An 18,410-nucleotide genomic window follows, 5' to 3' on the forward strand; every position below is an offset into this window, starting at 1 on the left:
GGACAGATGGTTTGAAAGAGGAGTGAAAGAAGCCATCTATGTCCACTGTGAGCGACCATCTTTGAACAAAGGCGGGGGTTTACGACACCAACTCTCTGCCATCTATAATCCAGTTTTGAGATCCCTTCCCAGACGCCTTAACGCCCACTCACATCCTGGGCCATCTGATCTCAGGAATTCGCATGATAAGGTGGGGCCAGGTTTCACAATGAACTCACCCGAAACTCTGGCTGATTGGGACCCACACCCAGTTTCACACCTTGGCTCAGGCGAATAGAGGATCATCAGGAGGTCCTTTTGTCCCTCTGTGGGGGGTTACTCCCACTAGGTTTATATCTGGGACTCTCCACCATTTGACCTTAGAACTGAAGAAGCTTCTCGGATGAGAGGTGAAACGTCTTCAAGCAACTTAAAGAAGTCCAGACGCTTTTCTTTGCAAGCTCCTTTGAAATCATATAATACAAAAACCAACTATTTACATTTTAAACTTTTAACAATTTAAATTTTCAGCTTTTTCCTTTTAAACAATTTTAAAGTGAAACAACACAAAACACTGCAAACCACAACACAATTAAATATAAATTAAAATATAAAAACAAAAAGAGCTTGCATATTCTGTCATATGGGCCTGCATGAATAAGCTTTCTGAATCCGTTATCATCCGCAACTGAAAATAGTTGTGGATACCTTTCTAATGTGACGTTATTGTCCCTGGCTCTCTTTCTCTCCCGCTCTGTTCCTGTGCTACTGCAAGTGTAACTACCGCCCCTCCCCCCTCTTCCCAGCACAAAGTACAAGCCTCGCATGCGGAGTGAAGCGGAAAAAAGGTGCGAGAGAGAGAGAGGGTGAGAGAAAGAAAAACAACCCCACGGCTCGCGATAAGGAGCCGGCTCGCGTCGTTCACTTCAAAGAGTCGACTCTAAGAGCCATTTCGTTCGCGAACGACACATCACTATTGCCCATAATATTCTATTAGAGCAGTTAAAGCATGTCGTCCCTCTCTGAAACAGCAGGATGGGTGTTGGTGTCCCTGTTTTGTTGGTCAAAGCGGGCAAAAAACTGGTTTAGGGTGTCAGGTAAGGTGATGTCCGGGGAGTTTGTGTGCGACTGTCCTTGTAGCCAGTGAGTGTCTTGATCCCCTGCCACATGTTTCTGGAATTGTTTGTGTTAAAGTGTTCCTTGATGCACTGTTTGTATTTCCGCTTGGCTTCTTTTATGCGTTTAAGCAGAGATTGGCGTGCCTCTTTGTTGGTCTCCTGATTTGAAGGCACTGTCCCATGCTCTTAGTAGGGCTCGCACCTCACTGTTGAGCCATGGCTTCTGGTTCGGGAACACTTTAACAGTCTTTGTTGTTGTTACACTCTCGCTACAGAAGTTGATGAATGAGAGTACAGCAGATGTGTGGCCCCCCAAGTCTGATCCTTCTGCAAATGCACTCCAATTCATGTTATCAAAACAGTTTTGTAGGGCCGTGGTGGCTTCCATGGTCTACTCTCGTACTGTTTTTACAGATGGTTTTTGTCTTTGAATTAGAGGTTTAAAGGGAGGGATCAGGGACAGAGAGAGATGGTCTGAGAGTCCAAGATGAGGCAGTGGGGTGGCTTTGTAAGCATCTGGGATGTTGGTGTAGACCTGGTCAAGTGTGTTGTTTTCGCTTGTTGGGAAGCTCAAGTTTTTAAAGAATCCAGGCAGGACAGATTTCAGGTTTGCATGGTTAAAATCTCCTGCCATGGTCACAGCGCAGTCCGGGTGCGTTGTTAGCTGTTTATTAATCGAGCGCTGGAGTAGCTCCATGGCTGACTGCACTGCAGTGGTTTGAATTACATTCATCTAATACAGGGAGTGCAGAATTATTAGCCAAGTTGTATTTTTGAGGAATAATTTTATTTTTGAACAACAACCATGTTCTCAATGAACCCAAAAAACTCATTAATATCAAAGCTGAATGTTTTTGGAAGTAGTTTTTAGTTTGTTTTTATTTTTAGCTATTTCAGGGGGATATCTGTGTGTGCAGGTGACGATTACTGTGCATAATTATTAGGCAACTTAACAAAAAACAAATATATACCTATTTCAATTATTTCTTTTTACCAGTGAAACCAATATAACATCTCCACATTCCCAAATATACATTTCTGACATTCAAAAACAAAACAAAAACAAATCAGCGACCAATATAGCCACCTTTCTTTGCAAGGACACTCAAAAGCCTGCCATCCATGGATTCTGTCAGTGTTTTGATCTGTTCACCATCAACATTGCGTGCAGCAGCAACCACAGCCTCCCAGACACTGTTCAGAGAGGTGTACTGTTTTCCCTCGTAAATCTCACATTTGATGATGGACCACAGGTTCTCAATGGGGTTCAGATCAGGTGAACAAGGAGGCCATGTCATTAGTTTTTCTTCTTTTATACCCTTTCTTGCCAGCCACGCTGTGGAGTACTTGGATGCGTGTGATGGAGCATTGTCCTGCATGAAAATCATGTTTTTCTTGAAGGATGCAGACTTCTTCCTGTACCACTGCTTGAAGAAGGTGTCTTCCAGAAACTGGCAGTAGGACTGGGAGTTGAGCTCGACTCCATCCTTAACCCGAAAAGGCCCCAGAAGCTCATCTTTGATGATACCAGCCCAAACCAGTACTCCACCTCCACCTTGCTGGCGTCTTGCTGGAGCTCTCTGCCCTTTACCAATCCAGCCACGGGCCCATCCATCTGGCCCATCAAGACTCACTCTCATTTCATCAGTCTATAAAACCTTAGAAAAACCAGTCTTGAGATATTTCTTGGCCCAGTCTTGACGTTTCAGCTTGTGTGTCTTGTTCAGTGGTGGTCGTCTTTCAGCCTTTCTTACCTTGGCCATGTCTCTGAGTATTGCACACCTTGTGCTTTTGGGCACTCCAGTGATGTTGCAGCTCTGAAATATGGCCAAACTGGTGGCAAGTGGCATCTTGGCAGCTGCGCGCTTGACTTTTCTCAGTTCATGGGCAGTTATTTTGCGCCTTGGTTTTTCCACACGCTTCTTGCGACCCTGGTGACTATTTTGAATGAAACGCTTGATTGTTCAATGATCACGCTTCAGAAGCTTTGCAATTTTGAGACTGCTGCATCCCTCTGCAAGATATCTCACTATTTTTGACTTTTCTGAGCCTGTCAAGTCCTTCTTTTGACCCATTTTGCCAAAGGAAAGGACGTTGCCTAATAATTATGCACACCTGATATAGGGTGTTGATGTCATTAGACCACACCCCTTCTCATTACAGAGATGCACATCACCTAATATGCTTAATTGGTAGCAGGCTTTCGAGCCTATACAGCTTGGAGTAAGACAACATGCATGAAGAGGATGATGTGGACAAAATACTCATTTGCCTAATAATTCTGCACTCCCTGTAGACTCCAATTTTTCCTGTTAAGGAGTCGTCGTCTTCATACAGTAAGGTTAATTATGGAGTTCCACAGGGCTCTATGCTTAGGCTAATTGTATGTACATTATGCCTGCTTTCTTTAGGAAGTGTCATTAGAAGGCATACTATACTGTAATTCATTATTATCAGGATGTCCTAAAAACTCCCCGAAAAGCCTTCAGATGATCCAAAATCCTGCAGCAAGAGTACTGACAGTACTGACAAAGAAACTTGAGGCCACTGCTGTTAAGATTTGGCACTGTATAAATAAAATAGAATTGAATTGGTTCATCACACTTAACTCCAAACTGAAAACCAAAATCATCACTTATAGTCTTTTATTTCGTAGACAGTTTCTCCATAATTTCCATAGTTGGACAGTTTGTTGTTTCTGTGCCTCTCATCACTGTTCTTTTGTCAACAGTTGGCGAGACTGTACTTGCAGAGGGACAGTCTGGTACTGAGGTACATAGCTGGTACACCTTGTCACTCACTGTAAAAGTAAGTAGACACTTTTTACTATTTCTAATGTTTCTTTATACTCTCACTTCTTCCACTGTTATGATGATTAAAGGAGTTTGTAATCCAATAAACCATGTTAGGACGTGGAGATTAGATCAACTCAGATTAGCTACTCTCATTATCAATAGTATTTTGAGTCAGCATCTAAATCACATGAGAGATTTAAGATGATGTATTAGCAAGACAGAGCAAAAAATCTGCCTTTTTCCTACTTGGATTTTATATGGAGGTTTGTTTGTTTTTTAGGTGATTTGTAGATTTGTAGGTGTGTTAATACAGTATGTCAAAATCAAGAAATAACAGACGTCACACTTGAGGTTGTTCTGAAAAAAGGCAAGGTAAACAGTTTGTGATCATATATGAAGACAAAATAAAAGTGAAGGATTATAACCTTGACGACACAGTTAACTGGGGCAGTAATCAGTCCTGCTTGCTGGTAGCTGTGCAGGAACAGTCCTTTCTGGTGTAGGTTATTGTGTTGACACACTGTAACTGAACATTTCAGCAATATGCCTGTCTTGTCACAGCCACATTAATTTACGAATTAACCTATGAAAAGTCTATCTTTTTGCACGGATTTGAAAATGTAAAGATGTTTTTCTCTTTACTGTAGGGACAGTATGCATCAGGGTCACTGAATGGATACCCTCTGTGGAAGAATGCTGTGATACTGACCCCAAAGGCTGGCTGGGCTGCCATAGGAACACGCTCATTTGAACTGGCCCAGTTTGATAACTTTGCTTTGGTGGCTGAGTGATGAATTAACTTTAAATCATGATTTACACTATGCTGAATGTCCTGATTCATTTATGGACTTGATTAGTACTTTACAGCCGATAGCTTCAAGCATAATAATGTTGTGTGTAAAATTTTGGGCGATGTATTGACAGAAATGGGTTATAGTATTTAATTACCATGTAATTATGCATCACTGTGTTTTTTTTTGTTGGAATGATCCTGTCATATCAAACCTCAGTCCTGAACAGAAATTAATGTCTTTCTACAGCTCACAGCCAACAAAACACTGGTTTAAGACCTTTCTTTGAAGAGATGCCAAGACTTCAAGATAAGGCTGGAATTGTTTTGGGGCATAACTTGTAGTGAATCGTGTGTTTGTAGCACATCAGAATCCATCACACTTGTACAGGATGTGCCTTATAGCCTGGTGTTAGAATCAAATGACCATATTAGTATTTGGTGCTAGCCGTGTAGTTGGCTTGTCACTACCATAGGAGCATCCCTCAGTTCCCTCAATGGGCTCCACCCCTCATTTGTTGCATCTGTTTTCAAAACAGCTAAGTTTCAACACACCACGCTTCTCGGAAATAATACTTAATGTCTTGGTGGTTTCCTCCATCTCCATCTTTTTTTATACAGTGTATGTAGAGGAAAAAAATATATCATATGGCACTGAATCCTGGAACTTTGTTTGATGTGATTGTAAATGATTTTATAGTTTGACTTTATATTGTCTTAACTGCTTTGAATAAATCAAATAGAAAGCCAACCACAAGTGTAGTGTAATCCGTGACTCCCCATTAATCATGTCTGCTCCCTACTCCCATATAGCTAACTGCACAGTCACCAGGATAACCTAAGATGGCAACACAAGCACTACATTTTAATTTACATTCATTAAAATCAGCTAAATTTAGGGTCCAATCCTGATTTATTCCCTGTGCTTTGAATACCCTAGTTGTCAAAAGTGGAATAACGCTGGGATTTGGTTTAGTCAGTAGAATCTCCAGGTTAGGATTAGATATACAAATTCTGTGGAGAAGGACAGGGAAAACTACTGGTCTAGGTGTTTGTCTTACTCATTTTTCCAGTCCTAGATTGTCCAAACTAATGTAAACTTCTGAGTACCATGGCCAAAGGATATGGAAATCTTAATTTCAGAAACTCTTATAACACTGTTGCATCCCATGAATATGAGAATTTAAGCAGGCTTACCAAAGGTGATCACATGTTTTGTTTTTGTGTTGTTTTTGTGTTTGTTTTTTTAAACACTCACTCTACTCCATGCTGTTCATGACATCTGTGTTCTTTCTTTGCACCATGATTGGGGTTGTTGAAAAGTCCAATCATCAAGCTCTTCTCACAGTTCCATTGTTCCATGCTGGTCCGGTGTCAGGCTTCCAAGCTCCAAAGTAGAGCTTTCAAGTTACTCTGCAGCTATTTTCATTGAAGAACCTTACACACACAGAACAAGATGGAAAAAAAGTAGCAACAGTTGCCTCTGTTTTCTTGCAGTTTGCATAAGGCTCCATGACACAACAATAAACAAGGCAGCGTTCCCCACTAAAATGTATAATAATATTAAGAAAGCTCAGAAGCTGTTAAAAATCGTGGGATTAAAGTCAAGGATTTAGGTTTAGGTTAAGCTCCATGGGCGTAAACGAAGTTTTATTTTTTATTTGGGGTGGGGAATTTAAGGTATAAGGTTTCAAACCTATATTCAGACGTAGACAGCATATTGAGTGGGTTGGTCAGCACGTACCACATTGCATCTGGCAGATCTGCCCTTTATACTAGTAAATGGACGAACTTTATAAATTGCCTTTCTACAAAGGTATTGCTCATCATTCACACATCACTAATAACTAATAATAACTAATAACTACAATTTCCTTGGCAGCACCTGGAAATTGGAGTTATGGCAGACTGCACAATTTCCCCTCTGGCATTTATCATGGCAATGGAGTTGGTTATGCAGGTATCCCAGTAGGTAGTGGGATGTGAGAGACTCAAGAGTGGCCTTCGTCTTCTACCCATTAGGGCCTACATCGATGACATGACCATCATTACAACAACAAAACCATGTACTAGGCGATTGCTACAGAAGCTCCAGGAAAACATAGAATGGGCAAAAATGGAGTTTAAGCCAAGTAAATCTTGCAGTATCTCCATCATAAAAGGAAAACTGACAGCCTAGCAATTCTATATCAGTGGAGAACCAATTCCAGCAGTCTTAGAGAAGCCCATAAAGAGCCTGGGATGGTGGTATAATGCAGACCTCAATGATACGTGGCAACTAGAACAACTAAGGCAGATCTTGGCTGATGACCTCAAGCAGATTAACAACACTGCACTCCCAGGGAAACTGAAGCTCTGGTGCTTCCAGTTTGGGTTATTACCCAGACTACTGTGGCCGCTGACAATGTACGAGGTCTCACTCAATCATGCCAATCAACTAGAGAGGCTAGTGAGCTCCTACATTAAGAAGTGGCTCGGACTTCCCAAATGCCTCAGCAGCGTTGGACTCTACAGCGACGGGATACTGTCATTGCCTATCCCTAGCCTGGTTGAGGAGATTAAATGTGCAAAAGTAAGGCTTGAGATGTCACTCACGGGCTCCCGGGACCCCATAGTGAGAGGCACTGCTCCCACCCTAGCAACGGGGAGGAGGTGGACCACAGCCACATCTGTGCTACAGGCGAAATCCGCTCTTCGGCACTGTGATGTGGTCACGTCCAACAGGGTAGAGGAGGATTTGGTCTTGGCGCAGTAACACCTTGGTGGCAACAGGCATCTGTAACTGTTCTGGTTACAGATGCCTGTTTTATTGTTGTGCCTGAAGAATAAATTCCTCGTTTAGAGCCTCTGGGTCTGGGACTGATCCAGCATTGACACTGTCAGCAGAGGATGGTCCAGCTGCTAGTGTAGAACTTTTAGCAGGAGGTGAAGCTGAAAAATGTTAAATATTAAACATTCATTAAAATGGGTTGAAATAAATGTACAGTACATATAATAAGTAGTGATTTGCATGTTTTCAGTTAAGTTTTTACTAAAGTTACAACTTTTAAATATTGGCATCAAATAAGTCATCTCACACACTCACTGACCCAAATCATTCAGTACAAGTGCCCTCTAGGGTAGTGTGACATCTGTAGTGCTTTTCTACATTGTACATTAATAAATTAATGAGTGTGACTATAAATCCAGATAGCTAATGACTTTTTGACACTACTTTCCTGACTTTGTAGTAGAGCTGGGCGATATAAGATTTTTTCATATCACGATATGTTTTTTTCATTTCAGGCGATAACGATATATATCACGATATAAGCCAAATAACTATATTTGTAAGATTTAAATGTGCCGTTGCTCACAAGTAAAATTTTAAATAATCAGCAGCTTGTTTTTATTTAAATATTTATTTCCCATAATAAGTTCAACAGGGTAGATGTACTTAAGGAACATGAGACTTTTTCAGATAAATAAAGGCAAATATTGCAAACTACACAAAAGGCAGCCGCTAAAGCGTTTAAGTTTCAAAATAGAACAAACGAAACAGACTAAATTGTCAATTCCACTTAGAAACAAAATAATAATTCTAAAAATAAATCTTAGTTTGTTTTACAGAAGAACAGACAAAACTGACTAACTTTTGTCAATATCAAATAAACTGAGAACTAAAAGGAAATTCTCAATCTCTCCTTGTCGTATAGCTTAGCTTTTCAAACAGTTTTAACAGTTACTTTAGTCTGACAAAAGCCGAATGACGAATTAGCGCTTCCAGTCAGAGACTGAGGCTACGTCCACACGTACACGGGTATTTTTGAAAACGGAGATTTTCCGTTTTCGTTTTAAAAAATAATCCCGTCCACACATAAAGGCAGAAATGAAGGAAAACGCTGCTATGAACATGCCAAAGCAGCAGGTGGAGCTAGATTCCTAACCGTGCAGAAATGTTGGCCAATCAGAAGTCTAGAAGCCTCGGTGGGAAAAAGTAAACAAAGCTGGGGCATAGAAGCAGAACCGAGTCGTATGTGTGGACGGATAGTAACTTTGTGTATATGTAAGCATTTAAACACTGCAGAGAGTAGAATTAACAGTAACAGTATTGTAGAAATTCATTTCACCGAAACAATAACGTGGCACACAGCGTGACGTAAAAAAATGCACACACCTTTGACGCTGTGTTTTCTCAGTTTTTCTAGTCCACACGTAAATGCAAAAACGGAGTTTTCAAAAATTACCACCCTGGCCGGAGTTTTTAAAAATCTCCGTTTTCAGTGACCAAAAACGCCGTTTACATGTGGACAAAAGGTGCAAATGCATAGAAAAATCTGCGTTTTCAAAAATACCTGTACGTGTGGACGTAGCGCATGCACCAGTCTATTGTATTTCCAGACTTGCTTTCGGCACAATTTACAGTGAACGCTACTCTGTTTTTTGTCAGAGTTGAAATAGCCGAAATACCTTCACACTACGGAACTTCTATGGCTCTTCCGTTCGACAATCTCTCCGGCATTGGAACCATCATCTGTTTTCTCTTCGGTAACCTTCGGTCACGCTCGGTTGACTTTTCTAGTCGGCACACTCATTTCCTCCATTACCCGGGCGGTACGGTGGGTGGCTGCTTCCCAAACAAATACACATGTGCGGCTTGGCGCTTGTGCTGTACGTAACAAGTCACGTGACGTGACGCTGCGGCTGTGATTGGTTCGGCTCTGTGCTACTTAATTTGGATTGGCTGTTCTTTTTTTCTTTTTTCTTTTTTTTTTAAGAGGAGACGAGCGGCAAGGTCTATCGCAATAGTTTAATTTTTCTATCGAGAAAAAGTTATATCGCAATACATATGTTATCGTTCTATCGCCCAGCTCTACTTTGTAGTGCATAACATTTGACACTTCAAACTAGTACTGTGACTTAAGAGTTTTGTACAATGATGATGCTAACTACCTCAGGGAGGTAATCAGGTAACCTCTTAAGAAGTATATAAGTTATATAAGAATCTTGGTGTTCATATTGGTAACATTATATAACATTTGTTATACTAGAAAGTCTCGAAGAGAATTATCAGGTCTGGTTTTCGTGAAGATTTTTAAAATTACATTTGTATATACATGAGTGTGAAGACCATACTACACACACACACAAAATTGTTCAGGTGGGTAACACCAGAGGTTCAGTATGGCTAGCTTTGGTGATGTGAACGACACACGGGGAGGTAATAAGGCATATATAACACTATTTTCACGTTAGCAACAGGACATGTAGGGCAGCTGTCACCTCACAGCAAGTAAGTAAGTAAGTAAAATTTATTTATATAGCACATTTCACAGATAAAAATCACAAAGTGCTTTACAATAAGATCAGACATACAAGAAGGTTACTGGTCTGAACCTTGGCTGAATAATAGAACAGAATAGAGTAGAATAGAATAGCTGGTGACTGTTAACTATCCTCATCCTCACCATCTTGTTTGTTTCTGTGTACCCCGTGGTGATCTGCCTTCTTATCTAGGGTGTACTATGAGTATCACCCAAAGACAGCTAGGATAGGCTACCTGATAAGGACACCTGGTTACAGATAATGGACTCATCTTCATGAGGATGTCACGTGCAGCACCTTCCGCTGGTTCGATCTGAGTGATCACGTCCCCTACTATAAGGCCCTTACGGTCAAACTGTCCAAGAAACAGAATTGGCTGGTAGCCCAGGGCATGTAGTTTTGAAACCTGCAAGAACAACAAAGAAAAACATGCAGCCAGTCTTTCATGTAAGAAAATTGATGTATAACAAACCTTTAAGTTTCACATCTTTGTTGTTTTATTGTTGTAGATAGTTAAAAAGTATTTATGGTGACCAAACCTGTAAATGTATGATAAAATCCATCTTAAAATGTTTTGTCTCTCAGTTAATAGCCGATTAAATTAAAAATCAGAAGTAGCTTAAATAAAAAGTTTTTAACAAGTTTTTTCTAGTTTGATGTCTTTAGTGTGATGATGTTATTCTGATGTGAATAACTTTTTTTTATTTATGCTCTTTTATAAATTAATAGTTTATGTGTATATACATGTCTTGTTAGTTTCTTACTTCATGATATACAAGAAAACATTGACAACTGTGATTAATAAAGAATTGTCTAGCAGACCAACCATCAGAACTTTTAAACTTACTGACAACTGGGCTGAATTAACCACCCTGCTCGCATTTCTGTTTTTTTTAACAGAGGCAGCCCAGTTACTGTTTTTAAACTGTTCTTGTTTTTTTTTTCCAATCCCTCCTTTACATTCAGGCTGCCCAGGCATCCACTGCATGTCTTCCTGTTGCAGGTGCTTGGAGCCTGACAGGAAGGGCATGGTTTGGTTTTTGGCTTTGTCATTTCTGCAAATGAAAATGGAACATGTAGTGATTATTTCAGGTCTGTTTTGGTTAAATTATTACAAAAATAATTTATGACCAAAGAAATAACTTGTATTACGAGGCAGTATTACACCATATTTAGAAAAAAAATCAATTACGAGATTAAAGTCATTAATATTGAGTTAATTACGTGAATAGGGTTAAAAAAAAAACTGAATTGATTACAGAAAAGATAAATTGCTAAGCAAGTGTGGCCAAGCAAGTGTCTTTCACATGAGAATACATCACAAAAAAAAAATTAAATAAACTTTTGCAGAAGTAGTTCTCTTGGTACACAGACTGCTCTGTGAAAACATTTCAAGTTTAATATCAGTTTAATATCACTGAAATTAATATTTCAGTGAACATGCAAATAACCCACAGTTTGTCACAACTTACTTAGGTAGGATCTGCCTCGTGTCGAGTCGAAAAATTCGCTGCAGGACCGTGAGTTGAAAGATACATTTACTACGACTCCCAAGATGCATTGCAGTAAAAACCATCCAATCGCCTTGCTTAAGATCTGTTGACGTGTCGCTAAAGGCGCGCTGTAGATAAATATTGCAATTTGAAAAAAATAAAATAAAAAAATAAAATTTGTAATTACATCATTTAACACTGGGCCAGTTTATTTTCGTATTATCGCTGGTTATTATTTTAGAGTAAATAAAGGAATAAGATAAGATAAGATAAAACTTTATTAATCCGTCGGGTGGGTTCCTCTGGGAAATTCGGTTTCCAAAAGCACAGCACCGACAGAAGTTACAGTTACAGAATATTATATATATATAAAAAAAAAAAAAAACACCCAGCACGCCCCTGCGGGCGGTTTATCCTTCAAGCTCGGGTCCTCTACCAGAGGCCTGGGAGCTTGAGGGTCCTGCGCAGTATCTTAGCTGTTCCCAGGACTGCGCTCTTCTGGACAGAGATCTCCGATGTTATTCCCGGGATCTGCTGGAGCCACTCGCCTAGCTTGGGAGTCACCGCACCTAGTGCTCCGATTACCACGGGGACCACCGTTACCTTCACCCTCCACATCCTCTCGAGCTCTTCTCTGAGCCCTTGGTATTTCTCCAGCTTCTCGTGTTCCTTCTTCCTGATATTGCTGTCATTCGGAACCGCTACATCGATCACTACGGCCGTCTTCTTCTGTTTGTCTACCACCACTATGTCCGGTTGGTTAGCCACCACCATTTTGTCCGTCTGTATCTGGAAGTCCCACAGGATCTTAGCTCGGTCATTCTCCACCACCCTTGGGGGCATCTCCCATTTTGACCTCGGGACTTCTAGGTTATACTCGGCACAGATGTTCCTGTACACTATGCCGGCCACTTGGTTATGGCGTTCGATGCCTTCTTGTTCCAGTAGCCCACTTTTCGTCAGGGTGCCCTGGTTCCTCAACACCTGACGCGGACCTTGTTGATCCGGGCGACGTCCGAGCCGGCATGCCTTCATATTTATCTGTCTCGCTCATGTCTGCGGTAGGCTTGCTTAGCATAGGGGGTCTAGCCTTAGGACCCTTACTGGATACAGACGCCCCAGGCAGGAATCGAACTTGCGATCCTCTGTTCCAAAGGCGTGTAGTTTAACCACTACGCTATCCAGCTGCTCTATATATATATATATATACACACATACACACACACACACACATAAATACAGAGACATATATAAATAAAATATATGAAGGGGATAAATAGAATAAATAGGAATAAAAATAAAAATACAAGTGAATTGCACATTTCAAGTATTGAGGTCTATTGCACCATTGACTATTAACAAAAGTATTGCACAAAAGGTATTGCACAGTGAGGTGAAGAGGCACTACAGCTTAGTTGTTCCCCCCTCCTTTGTCCTCCTGTTTCCCCTCCCTCTCCCCTCCAGAGAGGAGTTAAACAGTCTGATGGCGTGTGGGACAAAGGAGTTTTTAAGTCTGTTAGTTCTTGTCTTGGGGAGAAGCAACCTGTCACTGAAAAGACTCTTCTGGTTGTTAATGGCCGTGTGCAGAGGATGCCCAGCATTGTTCATAATGTCTAGCAGTTTTTTTAGTGTCCTTTTCTCTGCCACTGTCACCAGAGTGTCCAGCTTCATGCCGACCACAGAGCTAGCCTTCCTGATCAGTTTCTCTAGCCTGCATGAGTCCTTCTTTGCTGTGCTGCTCCCCCAGCACACCACAGCATAGAAAAGTACTCCAGCAACCACCGACTGGTAAAACATCCTCAGGAGCTTCCTGCAGATGTTAAAAGACCTCAGCCTCCTGAGGAAGTACAGTCGGCTTTGGGCTTTTTTATACAGGTGCTCTGTGTTGCATGACCAGTCCAGTTTATTGTCCACCAGCCCGAGGTACTTGTACTTGTTGACCACCTCCACCTCCTCCCCCTCTATCTGAACCGGCAGTGGACCTTCTCTGGACCTCCCGAAGTCCACAACCAGTTCCTTAGTCTTTGAGGTGTTGAGTTGCAGGTGGTTTGTGTGACTCCATGCGACAAAGTTCCTCACCAGACTTCTGTACTTCTCTTCATGATCGTCCCAGATACACCCCATGATGGCTGTGTCATCTGCAAACTTCTGAATATGGCATAATTCAGAGTTGTAGCAGAAGTCAGAGGTGTACAGGGTGAAGAGAAGAGGGGACAGCACAGTTCCCTGTGTTGCTCCTGTGCTGCTGACCACAGTGTCAGACGTGATGTCCTTCAGCCTGACGTACTATGGCCTGTCGGTGAGGTAGTCGGAGATCCAAGCCACCAGGCAGGGGTCCACCTCCATCCTGTTCAGTTTTTCCTGAAGCATACAGGGCCGGATGGTGTTAAAGGCACTGGAAAAGTCAAGAAACAGGATCCTGACCGTGCCTTTTCCCCCATCCAGGTGTGAGTGGGCTCTATGCAGGAGGTACAGGATGGCATCCTCCACTCCGACACCCGCCTTGTATGCAAACTGTAGTGGGTCCTGGGCATGTTGTACCTGTGGTCGGAGGAGGTTGAGGAAGAGCCGCTCTAGAGTCTTCATAAGATGTGACGTCAGTGCCACCGGTCGGAAGTCATTCAGCTCATTGGGCCGGTTCCTTTTGGGGACCGGGATGATGCAGGATGTCTTCCATAGGGCGGGCACTCTCCCCAGTCGCAGACTGAGATTGAAGACTCGTTGTAGCGGCTCCCCAAGTTCAGCAGCACGGGTAGCACCAAGCTGTTTGAGCTAAGATGTTAAAGTTATTCACATAATGAAAACCTATACTTTGTTTCGGGCGAGTTCCCCATTAAAATGCATGTAATAGTCAGAAATGCACTGTCTTGACGAAATAAAGCGTTTTTGTACAACTGTCCCTGGTGTAATGCGGATGGCCTCAGCCAACATCAAAGGCCCTTGGTTGGTGAAGATTGCCTTACAGGAAGCACTCTCCCTGGTGTAATCTGGATGGCCTCAGCCAACAACAACATTGGCCCTGATGAAATGTGGATGGTATTGGCCAGCACCAAAGGCCCTGGTGTAATGTGGATGACATCAGCTAGTAACGCAGGTTCTGGTCAAATTTACATGGCCTCAGAAAGCAGTACAGGCCCTGGTGTGGTGAAGATGGCCTCACAGGAAGCAGTGGCTTTGGTGTAATGTGGATGGCATCAGGCAGTAGCACAGGCCCTGGTGTAATTTGGATTTTCTCATCTAACAATACTGTCCCTAGTGAAATGTGCATGATATTGGTCAGCAGCACAGGCCCTGGTGTAATGTGCATGCCATCAACGAGTAGCACAGACCCTGGTGAAATGTAGTTGGCCTCAGCCAGTAGCACAGGCCCTGGTGAAATGTAGTTGGCCTCAGCCAGTAGCACAGGCCCTGGTGTGGAAAAGATGGCCTCACAGGGAGCACAGGCCCTGGTGAAATGTAAATGTCCTCAGCCAGTAGCACAGGCCCTTGTGTGTTGTGGATCGCATCAGCCATCAACACAAGCCCTCTTGAAATGTGGATGGCATGAGCCACCAACGCAGGCCCTGGTGAAATGAGGATGGTATCATCTAGTAGCACAGGCCTTTGTTTCGGTCGAGTTCCCCATTCAAATGCATGTAATAGTCAGAAACGCACTGTATTGACGAAATAAAGCGTTTTTGTACAACTTCATATAAATAGCTGTAACTTTTGATAGAAGATTCAGATATACGTATTCATGGCTTTATCTCAATATCCCCGTGCTGGGCAAACAGGTTTTGCAGCTGTGGGAGCTAAGATTTTCAAGTTATTCACATAATGAAAACCTGTACTTTCTTTCGGGCGAGTTCCTCATTCAAATGCATGTAATAGTCAGAAACGCACTGTCTTGACGAAATAAAGCATTTTTGTACAACTTCATATAAATCGCTGTAACTTTTGATAGAAGACTCAGACACGCATATGTATGGCTTAATCTTATAATATTCAATATCCCCGTGCTGAGCAAACAGGTTTTGCAGCTGTTTGAGCTAAGATGTTAAAGTTATTCACATAATGAAAACCTATACTTTGTTTCTGGCGGGTTCCCCATTCAAATGCATGTAACAGTCAGAAACGCACTGTCTTGATGAAATAAAGCGTTTTTGTACAACTTCATATAAATAGCTGTAACTTTTGATAGAAGATTCAGATATACATATTCCTGGCTTTATCTTATAATATTCAATATCCCCGTGCTGGGCCAACAGGTTTTGCAGCTGTGTGAGCTAAGATTTTCAAGTTATTCACATAATGAAAACCTATACTTTGTTTCGTGTGAGAACTCCATTCAAATGCATGTAATAGTCAGAAACGCACTGTCTTGGCGAAATAATGCATTTACAACTTCATGAAGACAGGTCTAACTTTTGATAGGAGACTCGGATATGCATATTTATGACTTTATCTTATAGACTTCAATATCTCCGTGCTGGGGAATATACTTTGTTTCGGGCAAAACAGTATGTATACGTGGATGGATCAGCCAGCAACAAAGGCCCTGGTGAAAGGTACTTGGTCTAAACCATGAAACACCGGGCCTGGTGAAATGTGGATGGCCTCAGCCAGAAGCACAGGGCATGGTGCTGTGAAGATGGCCTCACAGAGAGCACTGGCTCTGATGAAATGTGGATGGCATCAGCCAGTAGCACAGGCCCTTGTGTATTGTGGATCGCATAAGCCAGCAATACAAGCCCGGGTGAAATTTGGATGGTATCAACGAGTAGCACAGGCCCTGGTGTAATGTGGATGGCCTCAGCCAACAACACTGGCCCTGGTGAAATGTGGATGGCATTGGCCAGCAGCACAGGCCCTGGTGTGGTGAAGATGACCTCACAGTGAGCACTGGCCCTGCAGCAATGTGGATTGAATCAGCAAGTAGCAAAGAATCTGGTAAAAATGTGGATGGTAACGGCCAAAACCAAAGGCCCTGGTTGTGTGTATGTGTATGGCATCAACGAGTAGCACAGGCCCTGGTGAAATTTAGTTGGTCTAAGCCAGCAACACATGCCCTTGTGTAAAGTGGATGGTGAAAGAAAACTCTGTCCCGGGTCATCCGTGGATCGGGTTTCCTCCGAGGCGTGGGCACCTATCAGCAAAGATTGTCCATGACCTATAGAACTCAAAGGAATATTCTCAAGTAACAGTCAGATATTTTCTCAAGTAATAGTCAAATATGCCATTCAGCGTGTTAGTTACAGCGCCGGGAGTAGCTTGGGAGAACAAGGAAACACAGACTGCTTCAGGTTGCCTTCCCAAACCAACTCAAAGTTTATTTGTCATACAACAGTTTATATAGAGGAAAAAGGTTTGTGTGTCAGCAGATTCTCAGTTCAAACCGGTACAGACCAAATAAGGAAGCGTCTTCCTGCCCTCTGAGCAAAGAAGTATCCTTCGTATAGTTTATCAGTTCAGCTACAATTTATGATTATCCCAGCGAAATACACTCCTAGACATAGAATACAGAGTTCTTTCATTAGTGAATTTTGAAACAAACCACCTGGCCTTTAACAAGCCCTTTTCTAAGAGATAAAGAAGGGAGGATGGGAGTAAGGGAGTGATCTCTGTGGTATTTTCGACCTTGAGGTACCAGCCTGTGATTCTTACACATCAATTCTTGGGTCACAGAGAAAGAGAAAAACAACTAGTAAATGGGCCTTATTAAGTAACAGTTTTCCTGTATAATATCACTATAAAACAATATCCTGTAAATGCTCCCATGGTGCTAAAATACATAACAGTTCCACTCTTTTATTATATTTAAAATAATAACTCAATATAAAGGAAAATCACAAATGTAATAACATAATATAAAGACAAATCATAAATGTGAAGTAAATCATAAATGTAACTGGTCCTTCGAGCAAGCTTAATATCAAAATTCTGAACGAACCTTCATTCCCTTCTTGGATAACGGAGTAATTCACAACCTAATGCTCAATATATACATCAGGATCATCATTGGTGACATCTGGCACATCATCAGGGTCAATTTGTGCTAATTGTAAATATATTGAGGTAGCTGTACTAGGTGGGTGTCCCGCCAAGTGGAGCATGAAGTATTGTCAGCAAAATGTGGCTTGCAGAAATATAAACATGGTTACAGCTTTCAATACAAAATAGTAAATAAAAAATCCTAAAGTTAATGCGATCGATACAACAATCAACCTAAAATTATAAAACATACAGTTCTTCTGTCGTCTCCTGGCCTGGTCCCAGGTTCGAGAGACCTCGTATAAGTGTCGAGTGATGACAATGGGCATTTCATTTTCTCTATTATCAGGATGGAATGAGTCAGCTCAGACATTGTGTGGTACTCTAGGCTTTCTGTTCCTGCTTGATGTTCGAGTACCTTGTTGTTGTTCAGGTGGGGGATCAAAGACCTCTCTGAGTCTTGGCTTTTTCAGGCATTGTGTGTATAGAGATTGACAGACCACGTGACTTTCGCGCATTGCATGCCGTGAACTCGTGGCAAAACAATCCAAGTACCGCATCAAATGCAAGCATTTGCAGCACCGCAAAACTTTCATTCTTCGGTTCCAATAAATTCTTGCTTTTTCTTTGCCCCCCAAAAAGGTATGTACAAAACGAAGGAGAACAATGCCGGTCCGTACAAAGACAGACTTGATGAAAAGTCAAAGAAAAGATACGAGGAAAAAAATCAAGCCAGTGAAAGGGTCAGACCCGTACGAGCACACAGAGTGACAAAATACGTTAGCGTGCTGCCCAACTTTCAGATTTATAATTATACGGTTCTTGGAGTGAGTGCATACACTCGTGAAGTTTAGTAACTTCAGGTCACTGCAACAAGCCCAGGTACAGTTTACCGACGGATGGGTACAGGACCTTGAAATGCACCGTGTAGAAAGTAAAGACCATCGTACACATCATAAGT

The 18,410-nt window shown here is 41.9% G+C and overlaps 1 protein-coding gene across 2 annotated transcripts in view; it reads left to right on the forward strand.

The window, feature by feature from the left end:
- galcb (galactosylceramidase b) overlaps nucleotides 1-5,447 on the forward strand; it is a 47,069-nt gene extending 41,622 nt beyond the window's left edge. For both annotated transcript variants that reach the window (XM_080870968.1, XM_080870967.1), the window contains exons 16-17: nucleotides 3,829-3,905; nucleotides 4,540-5,447. In XM_080870968.1, coding sequence (XP_080727094.1) covers nucleotides 3,829-3,905; nucleotides 4,540-4,683 — 221 coding nt within the window. In that variant the 3' untranslated portion in view covers nucleotides 4,684-5,447. The remainder of the gene's footprint in view (nucleotides 1-3,828; nucleotides 3,906-4,539) is intronic.
- Nucleotides 5,448-18,410: the final 12,963 nt, after the last annotated feature.

This window comes from Rhamphochromis sp. 'chilingali' (genome assembly GCF_963969265.1).
Source record: "Rhamphochromis sp. 'chilingali' genome assembly, chromosome: 21".
Classification (NCBI taxonomy): Eukaryota; Metazoa; Chordata; class Actinopteri; order Cichliformes; family Cichlidae; genus Rhamphochromis; species Rhamphochromis sp. 'chilingali'.